Raw genomic sequence first — 27,934 nt, forward strand, 5'->3', positions numbered from 1 at the left:
TAATAGCTTCTATTTAATTGAAGCTTTTTTACATTAAATTACAATTTCAATTGAAAAATGTATGATATTTCTTTCTGCGTATTCTATTAAAACGCTTTTAAATATTTATTTTATCTTTAAAAAATTGTCCGGCTAAGCTCCATTTTTTAACATTAGAAGATATGGATTTTCTAATCCCAAGCCCACGCCGCTACTACCAAATAGCACAACCAAGTATAGGAATATTTCGATCGTAGTCTATAGCGTGAAATATACTTTAGTACTTACCCACAGAACAATATGTGACTTTACATGTTAAATCGTCTCTTGATAAATTATCCGATTTAGTTTTGCCCGGAGGTAAATGTGTCTGGCATGCCATGATAACTGTTAAAAATATACGAACGCATTTGCCATTCTTTGACTGAAAAACAAAAATACAATAATTAAACATTTTATGATGCTTTATTAAAGCTTAACCTGTCATTACCTCCTGTTTTGAATAATCAGTAGAGTTATTGCAAACAATCCACGTATCTGCGGCACCTTCATCTAAGTCATCAGTAATTTTTCGCATATGTGACCAAAATAGAGCATCTCTTTGACTAGCAGGCCAAACGCGTTTATGTGTCTGAAGGAATAAATATGTATCTGGAGAAATTTTCTCCAATATGGTACAGTCCTCAAGAGTTGCTAGAAAAAATTGTTTTCAATTATTCTACAATCCCATTTAGATTATTAAGATGTTTATTCTTACTTTCCCATTCATTGCGGAATTCCGGCATAAAGAAATAATGACACATTTCCCGTGCCGTTACTCCTTTCACGGAATGGTATGCTTTTAATGGATCCACAACCATTCCATTGACCTCTTCCTCACGTTTGTACATTTTGATTTCACCCTCATCGGCAAATATTTGCCAGCCATTTCCATCTTGACCAACTCCCTGCCGGGCATGGTGTAGTTGTTCAAGGCACACCCTATCTATCTGCCAAAAGATTAAAATGAATTTTAAATTAATCCTACAAATAATTTCCGGCAATTTCATGATACCAACCTCATTCCATAGACCATGAGCTTTTGCCAATGCACCAGTTCCAAATTCTTCATCATCTCCACCATCCTCTCCATTTTCTGTCTGTGCGGAAGTAATGGTGTTTGTTGAAATTTGTGACTGTTGTGATTGCAATTTCAATTTGACTCGTAATTGCATGTCCTCTTCAATTTTATCCAATCCCGTTTCGACAGCATCAAAGAATTCATCTTCGGGTAATGTGGAATGGGGTCCTTCCTATTAATACAAATAAAAATGTTTTTGGTTTTAATCTCATTATCGAGTATGAAAGTTGGCGGCCTAATAATCTGTACATTAGTATTCGTTCTCGCAAGATCTCGTAATTTATTTCAAATATTTATTATATACAAAGGGTCAGGGATTCATTCCATCAGAGTTTCGGCCAAACACCACAAAAATGGTTCAGTCGTGTTTTTCACCTCTAAGGCTATGGTCACACTAGGCAAATATTCGACCAAAATGAGTGTCAAACAATTTTCCAGAACCATTTTCCATATATGTGATATATTCAATATGAGCAAAAATGTTTGCTGGTTTGTGTGTGGCGACGGTTTCTTTTTTGATTTCTGTCAAATATTTGCCTAATGTAACCATAGCATAAGTGTATTACTTAGTGGTGGCATTTCTAAATATTTCAAAGTTTTTTTTTTTTTTTTTTCAACTGTCATTTGCCTTATAAAAAAGGATATATAAAATCCACTTTTAGTAGATTTCGAACATAATGTGAATCTAACTTCCTTAAACGACAACATTTATTTATATTTTAACTGTGAAAATAATTTGCCTGTAATCTTATTTAGATGATTTGTTACATTTTTGTTATACCCTCCACCATAGGATGAGGGTATATTAACTTTGTCATTCCGTTTGTAACACATCGAAATATTGCTCTAAGACCCCATAAAGTATATATATTCTGGGTTGTGGTGAAATTCTGAGTCTATTTGAACATGTGCGTCCGTCCGTCTGTTGAAATCCCGCTAACTTCCGAACGAAACAAGCTATCGGACCCCCAAATTTGGTTTGCGGGGACTCTAAGAGAAGGAAATTTCATCCGATCCGGCTGAAATTTGGTACATGGTGTCAGCATATGACCTCTAACAAGCATGCAAAAATTGGTCCACATCGGTCCATAATTATATATAGTTCCCATATAAACCGATCCTCAGACCTCCGGAGCCTTTTGGAAGACCAAAATTCATCCGATTCGGTTGAAATTTGGTACGTGATGTTAGTATATGTTATCCAACAACCATGCAGGAATTGGTTCATATCAGTCCATAATTAGATATAGTCCCCATATAAACCGATCCCCAGATTTGACCTCCGGTGCCTTTTGGAGAAACAAAATTCATCCGATCTGGTTGAAATTTGGTACGTGGTGGTAGTATATGATATTTAACAGCCATGCCAAAAGTGGTCCATATCAGTCCATAATCATATATAGCCTCGATCCCGAGATTTGGTTTGGAGCCTCATGGAGGAGCAAATTGCATCCGAGTCAGATGAAATTTGGTACATTGTGCTAGTATATGGCCGTTAACAACCATGCCTAACTAGGTCCATATCGGTCTATAGTTATATATAGCCCTCAGATAAATCGATCCCCAATCACAAAAAATTGGTCCATATCAAGTTCATAATTGTATATAGCCCCCATATAAGCGACCCCCATATTTCAATTCTGGCTCTCTACAACGTATGGACTAATTCACAATATAGAAAACGATGTTAAGAAGTTTTAAGATACCACAACCCAAGTAATTCGATTGTGGATGACAGTCTTTCGTAGAAGTTTCTACGCAATCCATGGTGGAGGGTACATAAGATTCGGTTTGGCCGAACTTACGGCCGTATATACTTGTTTATTTCTACAATATTCGTTTCTATTCAAGTAATGTTCATATTACAGCATTACTCGCCATATTTTGATCCATTGTAATCGGCTAGAGAAGTCAATATTTTCGAGATTTGGTTGCCCGAGACAATAAGTGGTTATTTTGCAAACTTTGGTATATCAACGAATAAGTGATTACATATTAGGAGATTATATGCTTTAAAAGCACTAATTATTTCATGGTCAAAGGTATGCCTGGGGAGAAGTACTTTCCTCCTAGGACATGCGTATGTAAATGTAATCCGGAGCGATGACAATTAATAAGTGGTTATTAATTTTTAAACAGGCTTACCTACAAGATTACCGGGTAATGAGAGTTGTTGCTGGGTCTTTACATGGCTTGGCCTCGAGTAAAATACATTTGTATTATATGTTTGTAATTAATTGTGTTTTAATATTTCAGTAATTCAAATATTGGGTAGTCGAAAAGGTCTTTTCAAATAAAAAAAACCAAACTGGGCTTCGTCCTCCATCAGAACAACGGGGGAGCTTGACGCATTTACCCTCCAACCCAGACCTTGTTCAATCGTTCTAACAGGTTGGCTGATAAGACCCCGGTCTGACACATAGATGGCGTCGCTAGTATTAAATGCATATTATTTTTATATAGTACCAACCTTCAAATGATTCGTGTGAAAATTTGACGTCTGTAAGTCAATTAGTTTGTGAGATAGAGCGTTTTTTGTGAAGCAACTTTTGTTATTGTGAAAAAAATGGAAAAAAAGGAATTTCGTGTTTTGATAAAATACTGTTTTCTGAAGGGAAAAAATACGGTGGAAGCAAAAACTTGGCTTGATAATGAGTTTCCGGACTCTGCCCAGGGAAATCAACAATAATTGATTGGTATGCAAAATTCAAGCGTGGTGAAATGAGCACGGAGGACGGTGAACGCAGTGGACGCCCGAAAGAGGTGGTTACCGACGAAAACTTAAAAACATCCACAAAATGATTTTGAATGACCGTAAAATGAAGTTGATCAAGATAGCAGAGGCGTTAAAGATATCAAAGGAACGTGTTGGTCATATCATTCATCAATATTTGCATATGCGGAAGCTCTGTGCAAAATGGGTGCCGCGCGAGCTCACATTTGACCAAAAACAACAACGTGTTGATGATTCTGAGCGGTGTTTGCAGCTGTTAACTCGTAATACACCCGAGTTTTTCCGTCGATATGTGACAATGGATGAAACATGGCTCCATCACTACACTCCTGAGTCCAATCGACAGTCGGCTGAGTGGACAGCGACCGGTGAGCCGTCTCCGAAGCGTGGAAAGACTCAAAAGTCCGCTGGCAAAGTAATGGCTTCTGGTTTTTGGGCTGCGCATGGAATAATTTTTATCGATTATCTTGAGAGGGGAAAAACCATCAACAGTGACTATTATATGGCGTTATTGGAGCGTTTGAAGGTCGAAATCGCAGCAAAACGGCCCCATATGAAGAAGAAAAAAGTGTTGTTCCACCAAGACAAAGCACCGTGCCACAAGTCATTGACAACGATGGCAAAAATTCATGAATTGGGCTTCAAATTGCTTCCCCACCCACCGTATTCTCCTGATCTGGCCCCCAGCGACTTTTTCTTGTTCTCAGACCTCAAAAGGATGCTCGCAGAGAAAAAATTTGGCTGCAATGAAGAGGTGATCGCCGAAACTGAGGCCTATTTTGAGGCAAAACCGAAGGAGTACTACCAAAATCGTATCAAAAAATTGGAAGGTCGTTATAATCGTTGTATCGCTCTTGAAGGGAACTATGTTGAATAATAAAAACGAATTTTGACAAAAAAAATGTGTTTTTCTTTGTTAGACCGGGGACTTATCAGCCAACCCGTTACCATTTGTTTCGGTCTATGCAGAACTACCTTAGCGGAAGTTGGTTCAAGAGAATCCTGTGAAAATTCCTTGTCGCAGTATTCTCACCATAGGTTAAGTTAGGTATAGTGGTAGCCCGATATTTCAGGCTCACTTAGAATATTCAGTCCATTGTGTACCACAGTGGTGAACTTCTCTCTTATCACTGAGTGCTGCCCGATTCTGTGTTAAGCTCAATGACAAGGGATCTCCTTTTTATAGCCGAGTCCGAACGGCGTTCCATATTGCAGTGAACCCACTTAGAGAAGCTTTGAAACACTCAGAAATGTCACCAGCATTACTGAGGTAGGATAATCCACCGCTGAAAAACTTTTTGGTGTTTGGTCGAAACTGGGTTTGAACCCACGACACTGTATACGCAAGGCGGACATGCTAACCATTGCACCACAGTGGCTCCCACCATAAAGCCACAAAAGTTGTACACTGATGTCTCTAACGGAAAACTGGCAAAGGGGCGTCGACCAAAATAGTACATATTTGGTTCAATAAAGTTCATTATAAATATAGAAAAAAAGAGTTGAAAGATTTATTGGAAATACAAAAAGATTTTTTCGACTACCCAATATTTCAGTAATTTCCATGTAGATTGATCGGATAAGTGTAACAAGATTTCTCTTGCATATGCTTTTATATAAATATCATTTGCGTGCAATAAAAATAAGCGTGTATCCCAAACACATTTCCAATCGAGACAAAGATGATAGTTCATACAATGATTGTTTTTTTTTTAACATCGCAATTGAGAACAAATGGGCGATAGAAGGCACTAAAAAAAGTTGACCAATTCCAAAGATTTTGTGTTTATTTTCAATTATTTTGGTATTTTGATATCGTCAGCTATGTAGTCAAGTCTAAGGACAAAATGCCTTCAAAGAATAGCTTGTCAAGTAAAAAATCTTTATATCAGAGAAATGTGTTTTTTGGTAATAGTTAACAGGACCACCAGTGCACCATTTCTCTTCTGGATGTTAGTGGACAATGAATCACCCCAAACAAATCAAATATATAATTTTAGAAAATAACATGGTTACGAAAAATATGTTACATGTTTCCCATGAAAAAGTAACACTATGCACTTGAAACATGTTTGGGGGTGATCATATTCCTCCTCTGCGTGATTGATACTTAAAATGGTGTTGGTAACCCTGGATATAGACGACTGCAACGACATCTATGGACGAAATACTAAAAGACCTTTTTAACCACCCAATATCCCAGAAAAAAAGCGTCGCCAAGAAATTAGTGAAAATGTTCTTTGGATCCGGACGTAGTGCAAAATTGGCGCAAAAGATGATTTTAACATGGACTTGTCATACGACGGATGTCCACCATTTCAACAGCCGTGGCACTGAATATACATCACTTCTTAAGGTGTGATTCGAATTCAGTGTTTTGGATGTGAATAAAAAAATATTGTGATATTTTAATAAATAAATAATTTTTAAAATTTTTTATGATTTTAATACATTCTAACGCTTGTCTGAAACGCTTGACCTCACATATTTTCAAAAATTCGCAATTTTTCTAGAATGGACTTAGAAGTTTTTTCGCCAACACCAAGGCGATCATGTTTCGTACGGGCTATATATCGGTTTTGCATCCAGTGATTTATATGCGCGGTGTGGCCATTGATTATGTAGATAGTATTAATTCACGCCAGGCGCACAATTGCTTTCGCACTTCTTATGACACAGGTGAACTACTGTTTGGAATTGGTATCGTGTACTCAGAATCTTAATAAATATAAAATTAGGATCATTGTGAATAGGATAGTTCGGTATGTATTTGGGGTCAGATGGTACGAACATGCGAGTGGAAAGGTAAAGGAGGAGTTGCAGTGTTGATGGTTATATTTCAATTCGGAAATTCCTGTTTTTTACAGAGCAATAAAAAAGTCGATGCCTTAGGATCTGATATCTAAATTTGTTTCCTCACGTTCAGTACGGAACCCGCAAATCATTATACCATTTATTCATTGTTTCACATTTGAGAGATCATTTGTGGTATCCATAGCCAGGATATAGAATGCCTTGCCGATAGTGCTCAGGAATTTCAATTTCACGGTTGTTCAGTTCAGGAATGAATTGTTGCTTAGTTTCCAGAATGAGTAATTGATAATGTTTATAGTAACCAAGGGTCAAGGGTCATTAATAGGGAGATATATAATTGTCGTCCGAACCTTAAGCCATATAAATAGATAAATAGTTATAGATAGGCATAATTGGCCATGTTAATAATAATATCAATAGAATTAATATGTATTTATCTGAATTTAGTATTTTTCTAGTGATGTATAGAATTAAGATTTACTAAAATGGCAGTACACTATTATTGGCCTCGTTTTGGCTTATTGTACTGTCTCAATAAATTTAATTGAATTGAATTAAAATATGAAAAAAGCGAGATATACAAATTTGAATTAAAAGAACTTCCTGAGTTGGTAAAATAAAGAACAACTTTGGGAGGAAATTTTTGGAATAAGTTGTGCCTTAGAAGTACTAGTACCTTAGCACTCAGTTCTTAAATATACTAGAATAAAATCCCAGCAAACCTAATTGAAAGTTTTTCTCCAAACATTGCTGTTTAAGCACGTTCAATTGTAAGCGGATAATTAATTTTTAACATTAAAGTATATACGGCCGTAAGTTCGGCCAGACCGAAGCTTATGTACCCTCCACCATGGATTGCGTAGAAACTTCTACTGAAGACTGTCATCCACAATTGAATTACTTGGGTTGCGGTAACACTTGCCGATGGCAAGGTATCTTACAACTTCCTAACACCGTAATATATACCACATAGTCCATACGTGGTATATATTAAACTAAAAAAGGCCGATTAAGTTTAAAGTTTCTATAGAAATAAAATTTTGACAACATTTTCTATTGAAGTAAAATTTGGAAAAAATTTTCTATAGAAATAAAATTTGGATAAAATTTTCTATAGAAATAAAATTCTGACAAAATTTTCTATAGAAATAAAATTTTGACAAAATGTTCTATAGAAATAAAATTTTGACAAAATTTTCTATAGAAATAAAATTTTGACAAAATTTTCTATAGAAATAACATTTTGACAATGTTTTCTATAAAAATAAAATTTTGGTAGATTATTTTTGGCTCGAGTGGCAACCATGATTATGAACCGATAAGGACCAATATTTGTGTGATTGGGGATCGCCTATATATAACTATAGATCGATATGGACCAATTTTGGTATGGTTATTAGCGGCCTTATACTAACACCACGTTGCAAATTTCAACCGGATCGGATGAATTTTGCTCTTCTAAGAGGCTCCGGAGATCAAATCTGGGGAACGGTTTATATGGGGGCTATATATATTTATGGACCGATATGGACCAATTCTTGCGTGTTTGTTGGAGACCACATTCTAACACCACGTTCCAAATTTCAACCGGATCGGATGAATTATGCTCCTCCAAGAGGCTCCGGAGGACAAATCTGGGGATCGATTTATATGGGGGCTATATATAATTATGGACCTATATGGACCAATTCTTGCATGGTTGTTAGAGACCATATACTAACACCACGTACCAAATTTCAACCGGATCGCATGAATTTTGCTCCTCTAAGAGGCTCCGGAGGTCAAATCTGGGGATCGGCTTATATGGGGGCTATATATAATTATGGACCGATATGGACCAATTTTGGCACGCTTGTTAGAGACAATATACTAACACCACGGACCAAATTTCAATCGGATCGGATGACTTTTGCTCCTCTAAGAGGCTCCGGAGGTCAAATCTGGGGATCGGTTTATATGGGGGCTATATATAATTATGGGCCGATGTGGACCAATTTTTGCATGGTCATTAGAGAACATATACCAACACCATGTACCAAATTTCAGCCGGATCGGATAAAATTTGCTTCTCTTAGAGGCTCCGCAAGCCAAATCGGGGGATCGGTTTATATGGGGGCTATATGTAATTATGGACCGATATGGACCAATTTTTGCATGGTTGTTAGAGACCATATATTAACACCATGTACGTAAAAGTGGACCATTTTCAATACCATCCGACCTACATCAATAGCAACTACTTGTGCCAAGTTTCAAGTCGATAGCTTGTTTCGTTCGGAAGTTAGCGTGATTTCAACAGACGGACGGACGGACGGACATGCTCAAATCGACTCAGAATTTCAACACGACCCAGAATATATATACTTTATGGGGTCTTAGAGCAATATTTCGATGTGTTACAAACGGAATGACAAAGTTAATATACCCCCATCCTATGGTGGAGGGTACACACAAAAAAAAATTTTTCTGATTCAATCACGAAATTAATTGATCCAATTAATTTTTAATTGAAATGTCTTCAATCACAGAAATGATAGTATCAATTAAAAAATTAATTGAAGATCAATTAAAAAGTTAATTGATCCAATTAAAAAATTAATTGATACTATTATTTTTGTGATTGATTTTTGTTTCAATTAAAAAATTTGTTGAATCAATTAAATTTTTAATTGAATATTTTTTAAAACTCAATTAAAATTTTAATTGGAAAACGTTTCGTGAAATTTTTTTGTGTGTATAATATAGTAAAAGTAAAGAAACAATAAAAATGAAATTAAAACTGTGCCATTTGGCGTTCTCACTCCATGGAAGCTATGAATCTCGTTAAATATCATTAAAATATATATTTAGGGAAATAGCAAAATATTGCATAGTTTTTTTTATATTGTTAATCCATCAAAAAACTCCGTCGCTATTGAAATTCGAAATTGTGTTGCATTTATTTAATTTTTCATATCAAAAATGTTTCCAAGTTGTAAAATACACATTTAGTCTAATTTTTAAAATAAATAAAAATTAATAAATTGCTTGGATGATCTCATCTTGAAATAGGATGATTATAATTATTCTGACATCTTATTGTACTATTCATTTTAAATATGCATGCTTCATCTTTTATCGACACATTTTGCTGTTTTTGTATTCACTGCCTTTAAGCAGGAGCAAATTCTCATAGGTATGCAATTATTATCACCATATCTTTTTTTTATTCAATTTTCTACTATTTTGAATTTTGTATTCCATAAAACGGACACCAGAATTGTAGAAGTCGCGTCAATGGTATTCAGTTTCTTATTTCTTGCCCATCGACGTGACTAAAATATTTGTGAAGTATAGTAGATTCAATTACGGTATAGAAGAAAACTACGTAAGAGCCAAATGAATGCGTACATATTTATGACTATAAAAAGAAGAAGAGGATATATACATGATTCTAATGACGATAATATCCATGCGTTACTTGCGTCATATTAATTAACCCAATAAAATTTAAAGTTGATCGACAACCATTAATTTTAAATACTTCCAGAGATATTACATTCGAATCTATCCCAATTCTCATGAAGTTTTTTTGGTCAATCCAAAATGTACAGAATTCAACATTTTAACCAAAACCTAAGCAGATATCCAAAAAATATAATATATAATAATCTAGGGTTCTTGCTCATTCACTTCCTACTATTGAATTTCATGAGGATCAGATGAAAGTCGAAAAATTTGTCAAACACAAATTTTTAACATTTCAACAAAAATGTCTTTTTTATGAAATTTGTCCTTAATATTGTGTAAACTTTGTGTCCTACGATTAAAGTTGCATAACCATTCAATATCAAGTCAAGATTTTTTTTGTGTGTGGTAATAAATACCAAAATCTTTAAATGAAGGTATTTTTTTAGTGTATAAAATTACTGAAATAACTGGAAATACCCCAAAAACGGGCCCTAAATATGTATGTTGTAGTGGTGTATTTACTTTTTGGGCCAAAGTTAAGGTCGTTTGTAACAATTAAGTTGGACACAAACTAATTATCAATTCAAGACACTGACTACTGTTGTTAATGTTGTGGAAATTAAAAGGCAATTGCCAAAAATAAATTTGCGTTGGATCATATATGGCTATGGCAATTTATTTCTTTCTGAGTAGTGTACAATTTACAGAATAGAATAAACTTTGATGTAACTGTACACGTTAAAAATAATACAACAGTTTTTTTTTTATTTTAAAAATTAGAAATGAAGTACCATATATCTATGATAGATTGCTTTTTTGCCTTTATTATAGTGATTGTGTTAAAACATCCAGTCCAAAAAATACGTTTAGAATTTTTATGATTTTGGTAGGTTTGTGAAGACTTCTGGAATTGCAGTAGTAGAAAATTTTGAAAATTGGGGTTTGAAAATGTGTCCTGCAACAATCACATAAAATAGGCTCCGGGAAATAAACCCCCCTAGAAATAAGGTCCAAAATGGAAATGAAATAATGCCCCAACTTTTGAGGTTTTGTTTCGTAAGGAAATAAAGCCTCATTTTGAGTATGCAATATAACTCCACTAAGATTTTTTTTACTTTTACACTTGAGCTAAATCTTCATTTAATTTGGCAATTTAAAAAAGCTAGTACCCGTATGTGCTCAAGTGTAAAGTTTATAAAAAAATCGAGCAATTTTTTTGAAAAATCTTTTAAAATTCGCGCTAGTTTTGTAAACTTTTACACTGGAAAAAATCTTTGGCAATTGAAAAAAAATGGTTGTGCTTAAGTGCAAAGGTTGTGAAACATTCGAGCAAAAACTTTAAAAAGGTCTTTAAGCAACCTTCGCATGAATTTTTCAAAATATTTATTTTATTTCGCAATTGAACCAAATTAGATTGTGTTCGAGTGTAAAGGGCAAAAAAATCACGCATTGCACAAAGATATTTTGCGATTGATCATTTGTTCGTCAAATACGTAGAGGAGTCCACTCCGAATTATTTTCCCCCGGAATATTTAAAAATTCATATTGAGTATATTGTTAACTTCACGACGGTTATAGTGTAACTGCATAGCGAATCAATGCATACTATTCATTGCCATTTTTGCAAATATGCGGTTGCTGTAACTATACTAGTCTAAGTGTTTGGTAAAGTACGAGTAGTTAACAAGATGAAATAAACCCCCAAAAATAATTCGTTGGGGTTTATTTTCATCAATGAAATAGGATGTTCTTTCATAATGAAATAACACCCTAAACTTTATTATGAAACAACATCCAAAAAACCCGAAACAATACCCCTTTGTTTTTTTTTTTAATATTAAGGTTTGCGGCTTTGTTTCATTTCTGTTTTGAAGCCCTATTTCTTGGGAGCTTATTTCCCGGAGCAAAAAACAATAACTATATTTTTTTTAGAAAATAGTTTGTATTTTTAGAGAATAAACTTTATAAATTGATGGTTGGAGTCATTGAAGTAATGGCCTGCAACCCCGAATTCTGTTTCGTTGATTGGTAGACTCCATGTCGTTATGGTAAATTATCCCAAATATTGCCCACTAACAAAAGTTAGCTTCAAGATATAGATTATTCAAGTTGTATTCATATTCTGCCAATATTTGAATTTGACGACACTTCTTACAACTCAACTGTCGTATTCCACATCTAAATGCACCGGCACTATTGAGACGTTGTGCCGCGCCAAATTACTAAATAAACGGGTTTTTAGAGTAACATCAAAAGTCGATTTTCAAAAAAGTCGAAATTTGGATTTTTCCTAATTGTCCAATTGAGGGCGAATAAAGGACTGCAATGTTACTTAATCTAGTCACCAGCAACTATTTCATATTCTGAGATCTTGGGGCTTTTTCAATTGACCGGTCACATGTGTGCAGCATCGTATTTTCCATTTCAAAACTATTTTTTATTCAAAATTTTATAAATTACTTACAACAAAAGCATGTTTGCCCTTAATTTTTAAACCTCTCATCATATAACGTATTGAAGGCATGGTAATATAAATTGTTTATGTCTTTTTTATGTAACGAACTATTTTTTGCATTAATAATAAAATCTAAATCCACAATGTTTACAACACTTTTCTATGGTGAAAATTTCGAAATTTCCAATTGCAATGAATAAAAACTCTCTAAATATCACCAAACCGCTTTTAAGTGTACAATGCGCAAGACGTGGAAGTTGGTTGTGAACGGCTTTATTGACCATATCACACTGACCAATAGTTTGTTAAATGGCCAATAGGTACTTGTGTAAAAACCATAGACTTACTCTCTACCTAACAGTGTGTACTCAATTTTAAAGTTCGTTTTTTTAATTCAGCTATTTCCATAACTCTCCAAAGAGATATTTGTATGAAAAAAAGCTGGAATAGCTACATACTTGTCAAAAATAATAGCATACAATGAAATGAGATTAAATTCAACAAGAAAAAATTAACTAATCGGTCATGTAAATCTGTCTACGGTATGATCCTACACACAAAAAAATTTTTTTCTGATTCAATCACGAAATTAATTGATCCAATTAATTTTTTAATTGAAATGTCTTCAATCACGAAAATGATAGTATCAATCAGAGTTTTAATTGGGCATAGAAAAAATTCTTGATTAAAAAATTAATTGATTTCATTACCAAATTTCAATTAATTTTTTAATTGATTCAATTAAAAATTTAATTGATGTTGATTGCAAAACTCAATTAATTTAGTAATTAAAAGAGGTAACTATTTTCAATTACATTTTGAATTGGCTTAGAATTTTTATACGGATTAACAATTGATTGTTTGAAAAAAAAAAAATTTAATTAAAAATTTAAAAAAAATGTTCATCACTTTTTTAACTGACTTAGTCTTCCGAATTTGATTAAAAAGTTACTTGTATCAATTAATTTTTTAATTAAAAATTTTAAAATTTTCAATCATTGACTTAATTAACTTAATGTTTCTATCATTATTAAAAAGTTAATTGTATCAATTAATTTATTAATTGAAAAAATTTTCAACTTCAATTAACTTTTTAATTGGAAATATTTTGGTTATATTTTTTTCTGTGTAGTAAACTGTTCCAGGACTCATACTTTGGAATGAATCCAAGTGGTGTCGTAAAGTGTAAATTTACCTCGACTTTCAGTTGAAATCTCACTTTTCGACCATTTCAGCCGATTAGATGCGATTTTAAATAATGATTCGAAAGTCGATTAATCGAATTTAACTTACTCTCTACCCAACAGTGTGTACTCAATTTTAAAGTTCGTTTTTTTAATTCAGCTATTTCCATAACTCTCCATAGATATTTGTATGAAAAAAAGCTCGAATAGCAACATACTTGTCTAAAATAATACCATACAATGAAATGTGATTAAATTCAACTAGAAAAAATAAACTAATCGATCATTTAAATATGTCTAAGGTATAATCCTAGTAAACTGTTCCAGGACTCATACTTTGGAATGAATCCAAGTTATGTCGTAAAGTGTAAATTTACCTCGACTTTCAGTTGAAATCTCACATTTCAACCATTTCAGTCGATTAGGTTCGATTTCAAATATCGATTCGAAAGTCGATTAATCGAATTTAAAGTTTTCCAAAAGTCGACTTTGACTTGGTGTAATTAAAATATATTAAATTCTATTTATTTGAAAATAATATCGTACAAATCGCTTGAAAGCTAAATTAAAATTCCAAAACAAAAGCAACACTGATCTATTATAAAGGTCAATAAAAAAAAAAAAAATAAAGCAAAACATAGAATGAAAAGAAAAACAAGGTATACGATTTGGTTTATTCGTGACACTATATTCTACGTGCAACTTCAAAACAAAGGAAAAAACCACGGTAGATAAATTCATAGGCCTCTTCAATTTGGAGGTTAGAGCATCGTTGGACCAGTGTGTCGTGGTTGGTATTTTGCAGATTCAACAATTTAAAAACGCTTTGCATTCAAACGTTTTTCACATGCTTGCAAATTATGCAATTTTGTTTTGAGTAAAAATTTCGAAATATTATTATTATAAAAAATCTAAAATACTCCAATATGACATTTTCTTGTCTTAGGATATTGAAATTAATTTGTGAAAACAAATCTAAGCACTCTGTAAGTATTTTTGACATTTACTACGTTTTTTACGTTTTATATAGGTATATAACGTTTTCGACGTTTACAACTTTTTGACAGTAGAAAATATTGCTATTCGGACCATCTCTGTTTTAATTCCTCCAATCCTTTTGTTGGCTGTCATAAAACGACGCCGAGTTCAAAGTTTTTTTTTTCTCAAAATCCGTATATAGATTCACTTTTTTCGGTCTTAAAATGATGTTTATTGTAGATTTTTTTTAGTACGTACGTAGTAGTACGAATTCAAAATAGTGATAATAGAACATGGTTAAATATGACTTAGACCACTTTAGACCGAACAAAGCTTTTGCCCTTTTTGGATTGGAAATTTTTAAAACTTTAGTCACAGGCTATGTACACGGTATTAACCATAACTTTTGATAGAAGTGTCCAATAAACTTTTGACAGGATGCAATTCACATCAATCCGAATAAAAAACAACGAATTCAATCAAAAAATGTTAAGTCGGCTAGCGTACTCTGGAATGAGGATATCGGTATGCCAATCGATACACCCAAAGAAATTTGTTAGTAGGGACAGCAGAATAGTCTGCTAAAACAGCAAAAAAGTCTGATAAAACAGCAGAAAGTCTGCTGCAAGAGGGAAAGCAGTCACTGTTTGCTGAAATAGCAAACATTGTCTGTTATTTTTTAAGCTCGATCACACTAAACACAGGTGGTAAGTATATTACAGTGCTAATATATAGCAAAAACTTTAAGCTTTGTGGAAAAATTTATAACCTACAAATATTGTAATTTGTTGTTCACGCTTGTGCTAGACACTAATGACCCGTACATGGAATGTATGGGGGTAACAGTTAAGTGTGGGGCTGCCGAGATAGAGCTATACAATGTGTACATACCGCCGGTTGGTAGCTGTGCTCCTGGTTATAACCCAAACATTGAGTGGTTGTTGAGCTGGCATAACCGATTGGTTCTAGGAGATTTTAATGCCCACCATGAACTTTGGCATTCTCTCCTGGGTAATGACCAGAGGGGCATAGCTTTGGCAGAGCAGATAGACGACTCCACATTTTGCACGGTGAACGAAGAGGCCCCCACGAGAATTATGGGTGACTGCAGCAGTTCGCCAGATTTATCGTTAGCATCGCCTGGTCTGATAAATGACGTCTCCTGGCAACCCGTCATTTCATTGGGTTCGGACCACCTCCCCATAATTCTCACCATCAACCGACTCTCCGATTTCATAACCTCTGAACGCCGGACGTTTATTAATCAAAAGAAAGCCAACTGGGAAGGCTTCAGAGAATACACCGATCGCCGCTTCAGTGAGCTCCCGTCCCCCTCACATGTTCATGTTGTCCAGAGGGAGTTCCGGGACATCATCAACGCAGCAGCCGCTCGCTTCATACCCGCTGGTCGAATTGCCCAGGTGAGGCCCAACTTCCCAGCCGAAGCGGCGGGACTCGCAGACGAGCGTGATGAACGCCGTCGTGCTAACCCTGCTGATCCTAGAATCAGAGAACTAAATCTAGAGATTAGTAAGATAGTCGACGAGCACAAGCGGAACACTTGGTTAGAGCACCTGAAGCAATGTAACTTAGGAACAGGAACTGGTAAATTGTGGTCAACAGTTAGAGCCCTCTCGAACCCCTCCACAAGGGATGATGGGATTTCAGTCACATTTGGCGACGTGACTGTGACTGATCCGAAGAGGTGCGCCAAATACTTCAACCGACAGTTTGTCGAGCATCCCGAGAGTGATAGAGCGAAAAGGAGAGCCACCCGTCGTGTACGTGGTCTCCGAGCCGATGACACACCACAATTTACTGCAGCCGAAGTTACCAATGTCATCAACAGCGCGAAACCATCTAAGGCGCTGGGCCCTGACGGAATTTCAATGCTAATGCTGAAGCATCTGGGAATACTGGGAGTTGAGTACCTGACCAGACTCCTCAATTTGTCTTTGGAATCACACATTATACCCGATGTCTGGAAAATGGGAAGGGTGATTCCACTACTGAAACCGGGCAAAGATTCGAGCAAAGGTGAATCGTACAGACCGATATCCCTTCTTTCGCCAGTAGCCAAGACACTTGAGGCATTACTCCTCCCCAGCCTTGTGGAGAATTTTCCAGCTGCCCACCATCAACATGGATTCCGTAAGGTACATAGTACGACAACAGCCTTACATGCCATTTCGACACATATTAATAAGGGACTTAACCAGCCCAGGCCGTGTCACAGGACGGTCCTCGTGGCGCTTGACCTATCGAAAGCATTCGATACGGTCAACCATGCCACATTATTTGAGGACATCGAGAATACGTCCCTACCGGCAGGTGCGAAGCGTTGGATGCTGAATTATATGTGTGGACGCCAGTCGTACGTGGAATTCAGGGACAGAAAGTCAAGACCGCGTAGAGTTAAACAGGGAGTTCCCCAAGGTGGGGTGATATCTCCGGCACTGTTTAACCTCTACATGTCCTCGATTCCACCCCCTCCTGACGGCGTCGAGATTGTATCATATGCGGATGACTGTACAATCTTGGCATCTGGGCCCAATGTTGATGACATTTGCGATCGGTTGAACGTCTACATAGCTAATCTTACCAGTTATTTCACTGCGAGAAACTTGAGGATATCCCCCACCAAATCCTCAGCCACACTATTTACTACATGGACGGCAGAAGTGCGCAGGCAGTTGAATATCAGAGTCGATGGAGTAATAATTCCGACCACAAATTACCCCAAGATTCTTGGGGTCACATTCGACAGCCTTTTTAGGTCATCTGCCTATGCCACTGCAATTTGTAATAAGCTCCGTGGTAGAAACAAGGTCCTCAAGTCACTAGCCGGCAGTACTTGGGGTGCGGACAAAGAAACCTTGCTAACTACTTATAAGGCAATTGGCCGGTCAGTGGTAAACTATGCAGCGCCAGTGTGGACACCGCAGACCAGTGATACGCAGTGGAATAACATACAAACCTGCCAGAACGCTGCTCTTAGAACTACGACTGGGTGTCTCCGCAGCACACCCCTGGATCACCTTTATGTGGAGACAAAGATCATCCCTGTGCGAAGACACAACTACATGTTGTCAAAGCAGTATCTCCTGGGTTGTTATCGCAGTAATCATCCAAACCACCATCTTATGGATACACAACCACCACCCAGGAACGTAAGGGTTGATATACATAATCTAGAGCGCGAGATCCAGCGCTATAAAAGAGAGCCTCTAGATCAAGCAGCGTACCAGGCAGGTTTGAACAGGATTCATGAGGATACTGTAGCTGAAGCGGTGAGAAGCTACAAGGTTAATCCTGTTCTTGGAGTCCGACCACCGCCCATAGCACCGGAGGAAAGAGACCTCCCACGGCAGACTAGGGTAGTTTTGGCCCAATTAAGATCAGGCAAGTGCAGCCGCCTCAATTCCTACTTATCGGTGATTGATAGCAGCGTAGCTGACGTTTGTCCAATTTGCAACCAAGGGCCACACGACACGCGTCATCTTTTCTCTTGGCCAGCCAAACCAACCCGACTTACCACCAGATCACTCTGGACACACCCCATCTTAGTCGCAGAGTTCCTTGATCTGCCAACAAGCTGATGTACCAAGCGTATAACATGAAATGGATGAGATCACAATAAACTGTTACAACAACAACAACATAATTTGTTGTTCGTTAGACGCTGAAGTACAAAAATATAACAACAGATATCGACTGCTTTTTAGCAGACATTTTTCTATGAGTGTATTTGTTTGTTTGCCTTGCTAAACCTATACGACTCAACACCAGATCACTCTGGACACATCCCATGTTAGTCGCATATGATATGGATACATAACGCAAAAATGAAATCACAATCGCTTACACTGAAATATTTTTTTAGCCGCCCGTGTTTTTAGACTCACTTAGACAATTCAGTCCATTGTGAAACCACAAGTGGTGGTATCTTATCAATGAGTACTGTCCGACACTATGTTTAGCTCAATGGCCTCTTTTTTACAGCCAAGTCCGAACGGCATTTCACATTACGGTGATACCACTTTGGGAAGCTAAATGTCACCAGCATTACTTAGAGGGGAAAATCCACCGCTGAAAATGTTTTGGCGTTTGATCGAAACTGACATTGAACCCACGACCCTAGTATGCCTGTCGGGCATGATAACCATGACACCACAGTGGCTCCCGAGCGTGATTAGGTTTCAAAAAACTTACTCGCGTATAAATTAATTTCTTGACTCATGCTCCTTCACGACATTTATTTGTATGTTCACGCACACTTACACTCATGTTATTAATTTAAGCGTGAGTCTCGAAAATGTTCGTGAGTCACGACAATTTTGTGTCACATGCATAACTACATACAGCAACAACTTATCGAACATCCCTCGTAATTAGATTGTTGCATAGAAATTTTTACGCTTACGCTTTTTCCCTTTTCATTTTTCAACGACAAAAAATGGTTGTAATATTCTGCCAATGGTTAAACGCATATATGTATGTATATTAAAAGGGAATATCGTTAGCTTAATGTGTAAAGGTGCTAAGTCAAAATTTTGAAATTTTACAGGAGAGACAAAAAACTTAATAAATTGTGAAATAAACCTATTTTCGAAAAACTGTAAATGTAGTTACCATAAATTCCTCACTGTTCAACATCAACACTCTAAAAAAACAAACAAAAACATGTATTTTCTTCGTTATAGTTGTTTTATGACTTAGCACTTTTTCTGATGTTAAAAACCATTTTTTTGACTTAGCACTTTTTATTTAACATATTTCTCCACAATAATAAGTACCCATTTGGGAATTCGTAAACCAGAACGGGGATAATGATTGAGTAAAAGTATCAAACTATCTAAAGTAAAATATTATTCGCCGGCTAAATAAATATTGGTTTTTCAAGTAATGGTGATTTTGCAGAACGGATTTAATTTTTCACTCACGACATATATTTTTATTCCCATTCACAAGAGGTGCTTTCAATTTTGTTCACGTGACGCATGCTTTCCACGCGCACTCCTCTACTGCAGTCTTCTCTAACACTGGCACTTGAAAAGGACCCGTTAAAGAACAGCAGGAAACGGATTATTTTTTTACTTTTGATACTTACCTTGATTGATGTAAATATATGCAGCATTTGGTGGAAAAGTTATCTTAAAGTCTATAAATGATATAGAACTGAAAAAAACAACGAAAATCAAAATAAAAATCCGTTGCCTAACAACGCCTTTAAGTTTTCCTTCCTAATTACCTATATCTTACGCAGTAAGTGGGAGTCGTAAGCACTAGGTACACTACAATGCAACAACTAGATGACTATGTATTTAGTAGCTTTCACTTGTTCAAAATTTATAGGCATTACTTTCTGTGCGACTTTTCAATGCTAAGGTATAAGTAGTACCAATTTCAACTCAATTTTCATTTACATAGAACGGACTTACTTAATCTTCCAAGTTTCGCAAGAACATAATCGATTGTTTGGTAATTAATTTGAAATTTTACCACTGGGTAATTCAGTTGAAGTTTTAAATGAAGATATGGATACAATCTCCTTTATTGTTACAGAGGTATATATATTAACTACATAAATACAGTCTTACAATAATAACACTAGTTTACACTGAAAATGTAAACAAGATGAGAGACGACTTTTGATCTGCCGAATTCGAAAAAAATGTTTAAAAATTTTTTATGGAACAGTTTTTGAGATATCCCGTTATTTTCAGTTTTTCGCTCTTTTTTCACTAAACAAGTTATATCTCGAGTTAGAAATGTCTGATTATTTCGTTGTTGGTACTTTAATGAAAGGTATTAAGATGACGAATAATCGTGAATATTTGGATCTGTGATACTTTAAGTGGTTCAAAAAATATCGATGCGAAAAGCCAAATTTTCAAAAAATCGTGTTTTGCCATAGACCTTTTCCGCCAGAAAAGTATAAACCATTAGGGAGTTTCTATTCATGGTCGTATAGATGATACTCTAATGTAAATAATAAGACCAACTAGAAGAAAAACGACCGAAAAATGACAAAGTTATAAGTAATTGAATTGTGTCAAATCATGCAAATATGAGCGATTTTTTGTTTGTTATTGTTGGTTTATTTTTCAATCATTTTGTTGTTTTTAATTTCAGCTTAAAACCATGCATTGACTAAACTACAAGTGTAGCTTAACCAACAGAGGAAAATAATGTTTGTCAAATTTATTTGGGCAAAGCCCTATAGACTGCAAGATGGTTCGATAGACGCACGTTTCGGAATTACCACATTCCTCATCAGCATCCTCTACTTACAGTAAAACTATCAACCAATTATCACAATAAATAAATAAAATTTAACCTTCCGAAAAAAGGTTTGTGATAGCCGGCCTTTGCCTAAATAAATTTGTACAAACATGATTATTTGCAAAAATGGAGTAATAATATCCATGTGTTACCTTTTATACTTTCAATACAAACAATAAACTTTTCGCAAAATCGCACACAAAAAATTGATATTAAAATTTTTAGCGAAGCCTACTCAACCTAAAATTTTACTTAGCACGTGTATTTTAACAGATGCTGACTTAGCACTTTTACACATCATTACCAAACAGAGATAAAAACAGATATTTAATGTATTTTTTGTTATGATTTTTGTTATGATTTATTTGATTTATCTGTCGATCTGCATCTTAATCCATTTTTTTATATAAGGTTGACTTAGCACCTTTACACATTAAGCTAACGATATGTCAATGAACAATTGCAGCAGTTGAATGGAAAGGGTCAATGTGTTGAAATCATTGGGCCATCATTGAAACCCAAGTAAAAAACTGTTACATATTCATGAAAGAAAATTAAATTAAAGAGAAATTGAAATCCCCATCGAGTTAGATAGTTAATATAAGGGAGGAATATTAGTATGGGACATTTTATAGTAAACTATTTGCAATCAGCGATGAAATTTTTAGAGGAAGGCCGTAATAAATTCTCGGGAAAATTATAATTTGTAATTTAGTATAAAATAGGTCCAACCTCAATATAAGGTAGAAACTACGACTCACCTCCAAGTCTGGGCCAGGATATGATATTCGTTTAATTTTTTCCATTTCCTCTCTGAATTTACGATTCTGTTCCTCAACTCTTTTACGTTTTTCGACCTCCTTTTCCAGTTTTTGTTTCCACGTCTCATTATTTTCAACAATTATTTCCAAACAATGTTGCAAAGTAGTCAAGACACCTGTTGTGGTGGCACGAAATGTTATCGATTCGCCCTAAATAAAAGAAGCAAAATAAACTAATTATTCATAGAAAATTTGAAAATTATATTGAATATGGTTACCTTAAAATCAATTGGCTTCAAGCCATCACCCAAATCTAAAGGTTTATCCATATCCTTGTTTATGTCGGCACATGCATCAAAATATCTGAAAAAATAAACAAAATGGGTATAATTGTTAAAATAGATGGAGATAATAATATCCACATTATTAACAAGTAAGAAAAGTCTAAAATCGGATGGGTATTTGTACTCTCTGTGCCGACTTTTATGAAGACCCTCTGCAATAGAAATATATGAGCCTATATTTAGATATTGAATAACTAGAATCTCATATATCATATATTTATCTGAAATGATTTCATTCATATACGGAGTAAATTATTAGGTTTTCTACCATATAAGAATGTATTTAACATGAATTATGCTTTCTGTTCAAATTTTCAAGTAAATCTAAGTAAAAAAAGTTTACCTTTGTGGTTATATGAGTATAAATGAGAGCTATATCTAAATATGATTCGATTTGAAAAAATTAGAAAAATTTTAAGTAAAATTGGGACACACAATTTTTTTTTTTTATTTCAATCACGAAAATAGCGGATTCAATCATTTTTTTATTTGAAATGTCTTCAATCACGAAAATGAAAGTATCAATCACACATTTTGATTGAAAACCAACACGATTTTCAATTAAAAATTTAATTGAATTCTGTCACGGAATCAATTGTGTGTGAATGAATCAATTAAAAATGTGATTGATTTTTGACATAAAATTCTGTCACGGAATCAATTGAATCAATTAAAATTTTAATTAAATTCGCGACAAAAATCAATCAACTATTTGATTGATTCAATTAAATTATTAATTGATATGGGCAATAAATTTCAATCAAAAAATGAAGGTTAGGTTAGGTGGCAGCCCGATGTATCAGGCTCACTTAGACTATTCAGTCCATTGTGCTACCACATTGGTGAACTTCTCTCTCAGGACTGAGTGCTACCCGATTCCATGTTAAGCTCAATGGCAAGGGACCTCAGATGGAAAATGTTTCTGGAAAAATGTTTGATACTCATTTTGGTCAAATATTTGCCTAATGTGACCATACCTTAGACATACAATTATAATTAACAACAACTAAAAGGTTAAAAAAAATAAACTATATAAATCATTATCTTCCTTATCGTATTAACGATGACAGCAGCCTGTAAGCTAAATTAGTTTTTCTGAAAGTAAACAAAATAATTCGAATTTAATTTTGTTCAATTAAAAATTAATTTTTTAAAACATTACCTGCATAGAATATCACGTTCCATGTTGCATATTTATAATCTTCTTTTACAGTTGTACTCGTTTAGCATAAAAAGGTGTATTAAGGAGCTCGGTAATTTAATTTTAGTAATAATTCCTTTCCAAAATTTCCACACATTGAAATCGGCTATTAAAATTTGAACCAATCAAAGACAAAAATAATGTAATATTTGGTATTATATTGATAATACTTTGCAAATTCTGGAAATAGAAAAAAATATAAATGGAAAATACATATTTTTATAATTTTCGGATATTTTTCATATTTTTAAATCCAAAAGAAAGAACTTTTTTACCCTTACATAATTCAGCTCATTAGTTTATATAACAGATATGCTGCTCTCTACTTGGGTTCAAACTGAAAAAGACAAGTAAAACAAAAATACAATTTAATGCCAACGCTACTTCCCAACTTCAAGGTGAATCTTCCAACAAACCCATACCGCTCTTGGCTTTAAGAAAACTAGGAGTGAAAAAATTTATAATTTAAAAAGATCAATACGGTACCCACCTTTTGATTGCAAACATATTCTTATATATTTGATAAAATTATGGAGTCGATGGGATTGATTGGTCAATTTCACGAAATAAAATTGGTCACTAAAAGAAATGAATAAAAAATATATTATTTTAGTCCATTTAATGTAAACAGGCTTCAATGGAAAACGGTATTCACATTTCACAATTTCTTACCTTTAATAATTGTTTTCCATTTTTACAATACCACAAAACACAAACACAGGTAATTTCGTTCTGTCATATATTTTTTCAAACCTTTACCACGTGGCCATTTGTTGTTGCACACTTTATTTATTTCAACCCTTTACTATGATTTGTTGTTGCGTTCAAAATATTTATGCACACATTTTGAATGTAGCAGACAGAATGTCGCCAATCATGTTTTTCAATTTTCGCGAAAAACAAAAACCCAACCGTTCGTTACGAATTACTTCCACAAACTGATCTCTCAATCATACATTTTTTAATAAATACCTATTCTCTTCTCGCTCTTTCCATTGCTCAAAATTATTCAATTTCAATCACAAAGGTGATTGGATCAATCACATGTGTAATTGGAAACGAAAAAATTTTCAATCACGTTTGTAATTGAAAATTATTTCCGAATTGATTAATAGATTGAATCAGTTAATATTTTAAGTGGAAACGTAACAAGTATCAATCATTTTTTAAATTGGTTTTTATTTGGATTTGATTAAATAATTAATTGAATCAATTAACATATTGAAAAAATTTCGGTGATCATTTTTTGTGTGTATACATGTGGTACAAAATGAAACAAAATTATAAATTTTAATCAAACAAAATAAGGGTTTTTGTGCGCTAAAAAAGTATAATCGGGAGCAGAGAATGAAGCCGCCGAGTCGCGCCGCCGATTTTAGCCGCCGCCGACTAGTTTTTACCAGACGAAGCCGTCGCCGAATTTGTCGACTCGTCACGACTCAAAGTTAGCCGCCAATTAATCAAAAATATTGATTTGAATCAGAAAAAATTATTAATAATGGTTGCATTTTTTGTCAAAATGTTTAACTTTCCACCCAATATCCGTCAGTATCAAGTTGCTATAATAATTTTGCAAAAATGTGGCTCAGAACATTTGAATTATATATGTAAATGTGATTGTAAGATAAGTTGTACAACTAATTTCATTACCATTCGGATACCATCAAATGGATTTTATTATGGATAATTGTCCGCCGCCGATAAGACAAATTTATATCGGCTTAGCCCTCAAGCCGCCGGAGGCAAAAAATTAGTATCAGCCGCCGCCGACAAAAATGGGTCGGCTTCATTCTCTGATCGGGAGTTCGGCCAATGGTTAGCATGCCCGTCTTGCATACACAGGGTTGTGGGTTCAAAACCAGTTTCGACAAATGCTGATGACATTTCTGAGTGTTTCAAAGCTTCTCTAAGTGGTTTCACTGCAATGTGGACTGCCATTCGGACTCGGCTATAAAAAGGAGGTTTGTTGTCATTGAGCTTATCATAGAAGTGGACAGCACTCAATGATAAGAGAGAAGTTCACCACTGTGGTACCACAATGAACTGAATAGTCTAAGAGTGTTTGAAATATCGGGCTGCCACTATACCTAACCTAACCTAATATGGAGGCTGCATCAAAATATTAACGCTATTTAAAATTTCAGGCAAATCGGATGGACAATGCGGCTTCCAATGGGTAAGAAACCAAAATCATGAGGATGATTTCAATAGACAGACGAACAACGCTGGATCAACTTAGAATTTCACCACGGCCAAGAATATATATACTTAAAAGCATCTGAAACCAATATTTCGATGCATTTCAAACGGAATGAAAAATATAGTAAATACCCATCCTAAGGTGGAGGGTATAAAAATGGGCCTATATAAACAACATTTGTCATATCTCCATATAGATCTAAAATAATATTTTGCGTCAATTTTCATGCCAATCGAAAGTAAATTTCAGGTTCTATACCCTCAAGAAATAAAAATGGGTTATATCAGAATATGGACGTATACAAAAAGCCAATTTTTATGGTTCCAAAGTAACACTATATTCCAAATTATTTGATGTCTAGATGGTCCAGATGATTCCTAATTTGCTCCATGAAAATATTTCGTGCCAAAAATAACAAGAGATCCAATTTCTGGAAAATTGCGTCTGTATGGGCTCAAAAATATACCGATATGAAACATAGTTGGAAGTACGTCCTCTGTGTAGATCATCAAAAATGAATATCAGCAGAAGTTTTTTTTAAAGCTCTAGCATAAATACAATAGACAGATTCACGAATGTCTTGAAATTTCACTCTTATCAAGTATATGTGTATTTTATATGGGCGTAAATTCATAATTCATGGCAAACTTATTATATGATAATATATTTAATTATGATTCGTCATTATGACATGTTTAATTAGCTTTAATATTATTAAGTTACTTTTTATGTTCCCAGTCTAAACTAAAGGAATACCAACTTTATTGAAAACTTTATTAAGCTTTTACACATATAGAGTTAATGCATACGTACCTTTGCAACGTGTCAATTTGACCAAATAAAATATCCTTGAATGTTTCAATTTCACCAACTTTCTCCTTGAGATTACGTTGAGTCTTTTTCAAACTGCTACCACTTGCCACGGACACTGTATTTGATTGCAAGGACATTGTACTGCCATGTCGTCGTAATGAATTGGTATCTGTGCTGGTGCTATCCTCTTTGTACATACGCAAGACTTCCACCCAATGCATGCGATCTTCGGGTGTGTCCGCCCGTAAACACCAATTGTTATAATTATTGACCACAACATCGAAACGCAATTCATCGGATTCATGAGGCTGATAAAGAAGACAATAAAAGGAATAAGTTAAAAATATAAACAATTAAATTGGCCAAAGTTAAACTTGATAATATAATGTATCGAATTATACAAAATGTTATTAACGATTTTAGTCAAAAAGTGGTCAATCGGTAAAATTGTAATTTGGGAATGTTTGGTTTACCAAAGATATGAGATGCTGAATACTAAGATGTATATTGTTTACTGTCCTTTGCTAGCTATAGATCTATGATGGTTTGCAGAAAAACAAAAACCTAATTCCAAATTTTGTGAATAACATTTCAGATTATTTTATCCATTAGAAAATCATTTTTGTGCAATGATTAGGCGGACGTGTGTTTTTTATCATTAATTTGCAGATTCATTTCAGTCAAGATGAGCAAACATAATCGGCTGGCCAAAAACTCGACGGCGCGACTCGGCGGCTCTATTTTCTGGTATTGATTCGGGAAGTTCACCACCCCTAGTTTCAATAAGTGTGCCTATAAGCCTTAAAATCTACAATAATGATGCTTCCAACACGCCGGTAAAAATCACTGGCTGAAGAGCTACTTCTCCTAAAAGTTTTTCTATCATTTTTTGCCACCCAGTCTTAGTTCGGTTTATGTTTTATACACTAAACAAAATGAAAAAATTTTCTACAGAAATAAAATTTTAACAAATTTTCTATCGAAAAAAATAATATATTAAAATTTGGACAAAACTTTCTATATAAATAAAATTTTGGAAGATTATTTTTGGCTCTAGTGGCAACCATGATTATGAACCGATATGGACCAATTATTGTGTGATTGGACCAATTTTGGTATGGTTGTTAGCGACCATATACTAACACCACGTTCCTAATTTGAACCGGATCGGATGAATTTTGCTTCTCCAAGAGGCTCCGGAGGTCAAATCTGGAGAACGTTTTATATGGGGGATATATATAATTATGGACCGATATGGACCAATTCTGGCACGGTTGTTAAAGATCATATACTAACACCATGTTCCAAATTACAACCGGATTGGATGAAATTTGCTTCTCTTGGAGACTTCGCAAGCCAAATCTGGGGATCGGTTTATATGGGGGCTATATATAATTATGAACCGATGTGGACCAATTTTTGCATGGTTGTTAGAGACCATATACCAATATCATGTACCAAATTTCAGGCGGATCGTATGAAATTTGCTTCTCTTTGAGGCTCCGCAACCCAAGTCTGGGGATCGGTTTATATGGGCGCTATATATAATTATGGACCGATGTGGCCCAATTTTTGCATGGTTGTTAGAGACCATATACTAACACCATGTACCAAGT

General features: G+C 34.8%; 1 protein-coding gene across 8 annotated transcripts in view; it reads right to left on the reverse strand.

The window, feature by feature from the left end:
- The window catches only part of cert (ceramide transfer protein), a 43,195-nt gene that overhangs the window by 1,110 nt on the left and 14,151 nt on the right, over window positions 1–27,934 (reverse strand). For 7 of the 8 annotated variants that reach the window (XM_075308239.1, XM_075308243.1, XM_075308242.1 and 4 more), the window contains exons 3-9: window positions 26,319–26,626; window positions 22,039–22,123; window positions 21,761–21,970; window positions 1,038–1,271; window positions 737–968; window positions 470–672; window positions 268–403 (exon numbers count right to left, since the gene is read on the reverse strand). In XM_075308239.1, coding sequence (XP_075164354.1) covers window positions 268–403; window positions 470–672; window positions 737–968; window positions 1,038–1,271; window positions 21,761–21,970; window positions 22,039–22,123; window positions 26,319–26,626 — 1,408 coding nt within the window. Of the gene's footprint in view, window positions 1–267; window positions 404–469; window positions 673–736; window positions 969–1,037; window positions 1,272–12,561; window positions 12,828–21,760; window positions 21,971–22,038; window positions 22,124–26,318; window positions 26,627–27,934 lie in introns of those variants that run through there. The other variant, XM_075308247.1, reaches the window with a different exon arrangement.

This window comes from Haematobia irritans, chromosome 4, assembly GCF_050003625.1.
Source record: "Haematobia irritans isolate KBUSLIRL chromosome 4, ASM5000362v1, whole genome shotgun sequence".
Taxonomy (NCBI): Eukaryota; Metazoa; Arthropoda; class Insecta; order Diptera; family Muscidae; genus Haematobia; species Haematobia irritans.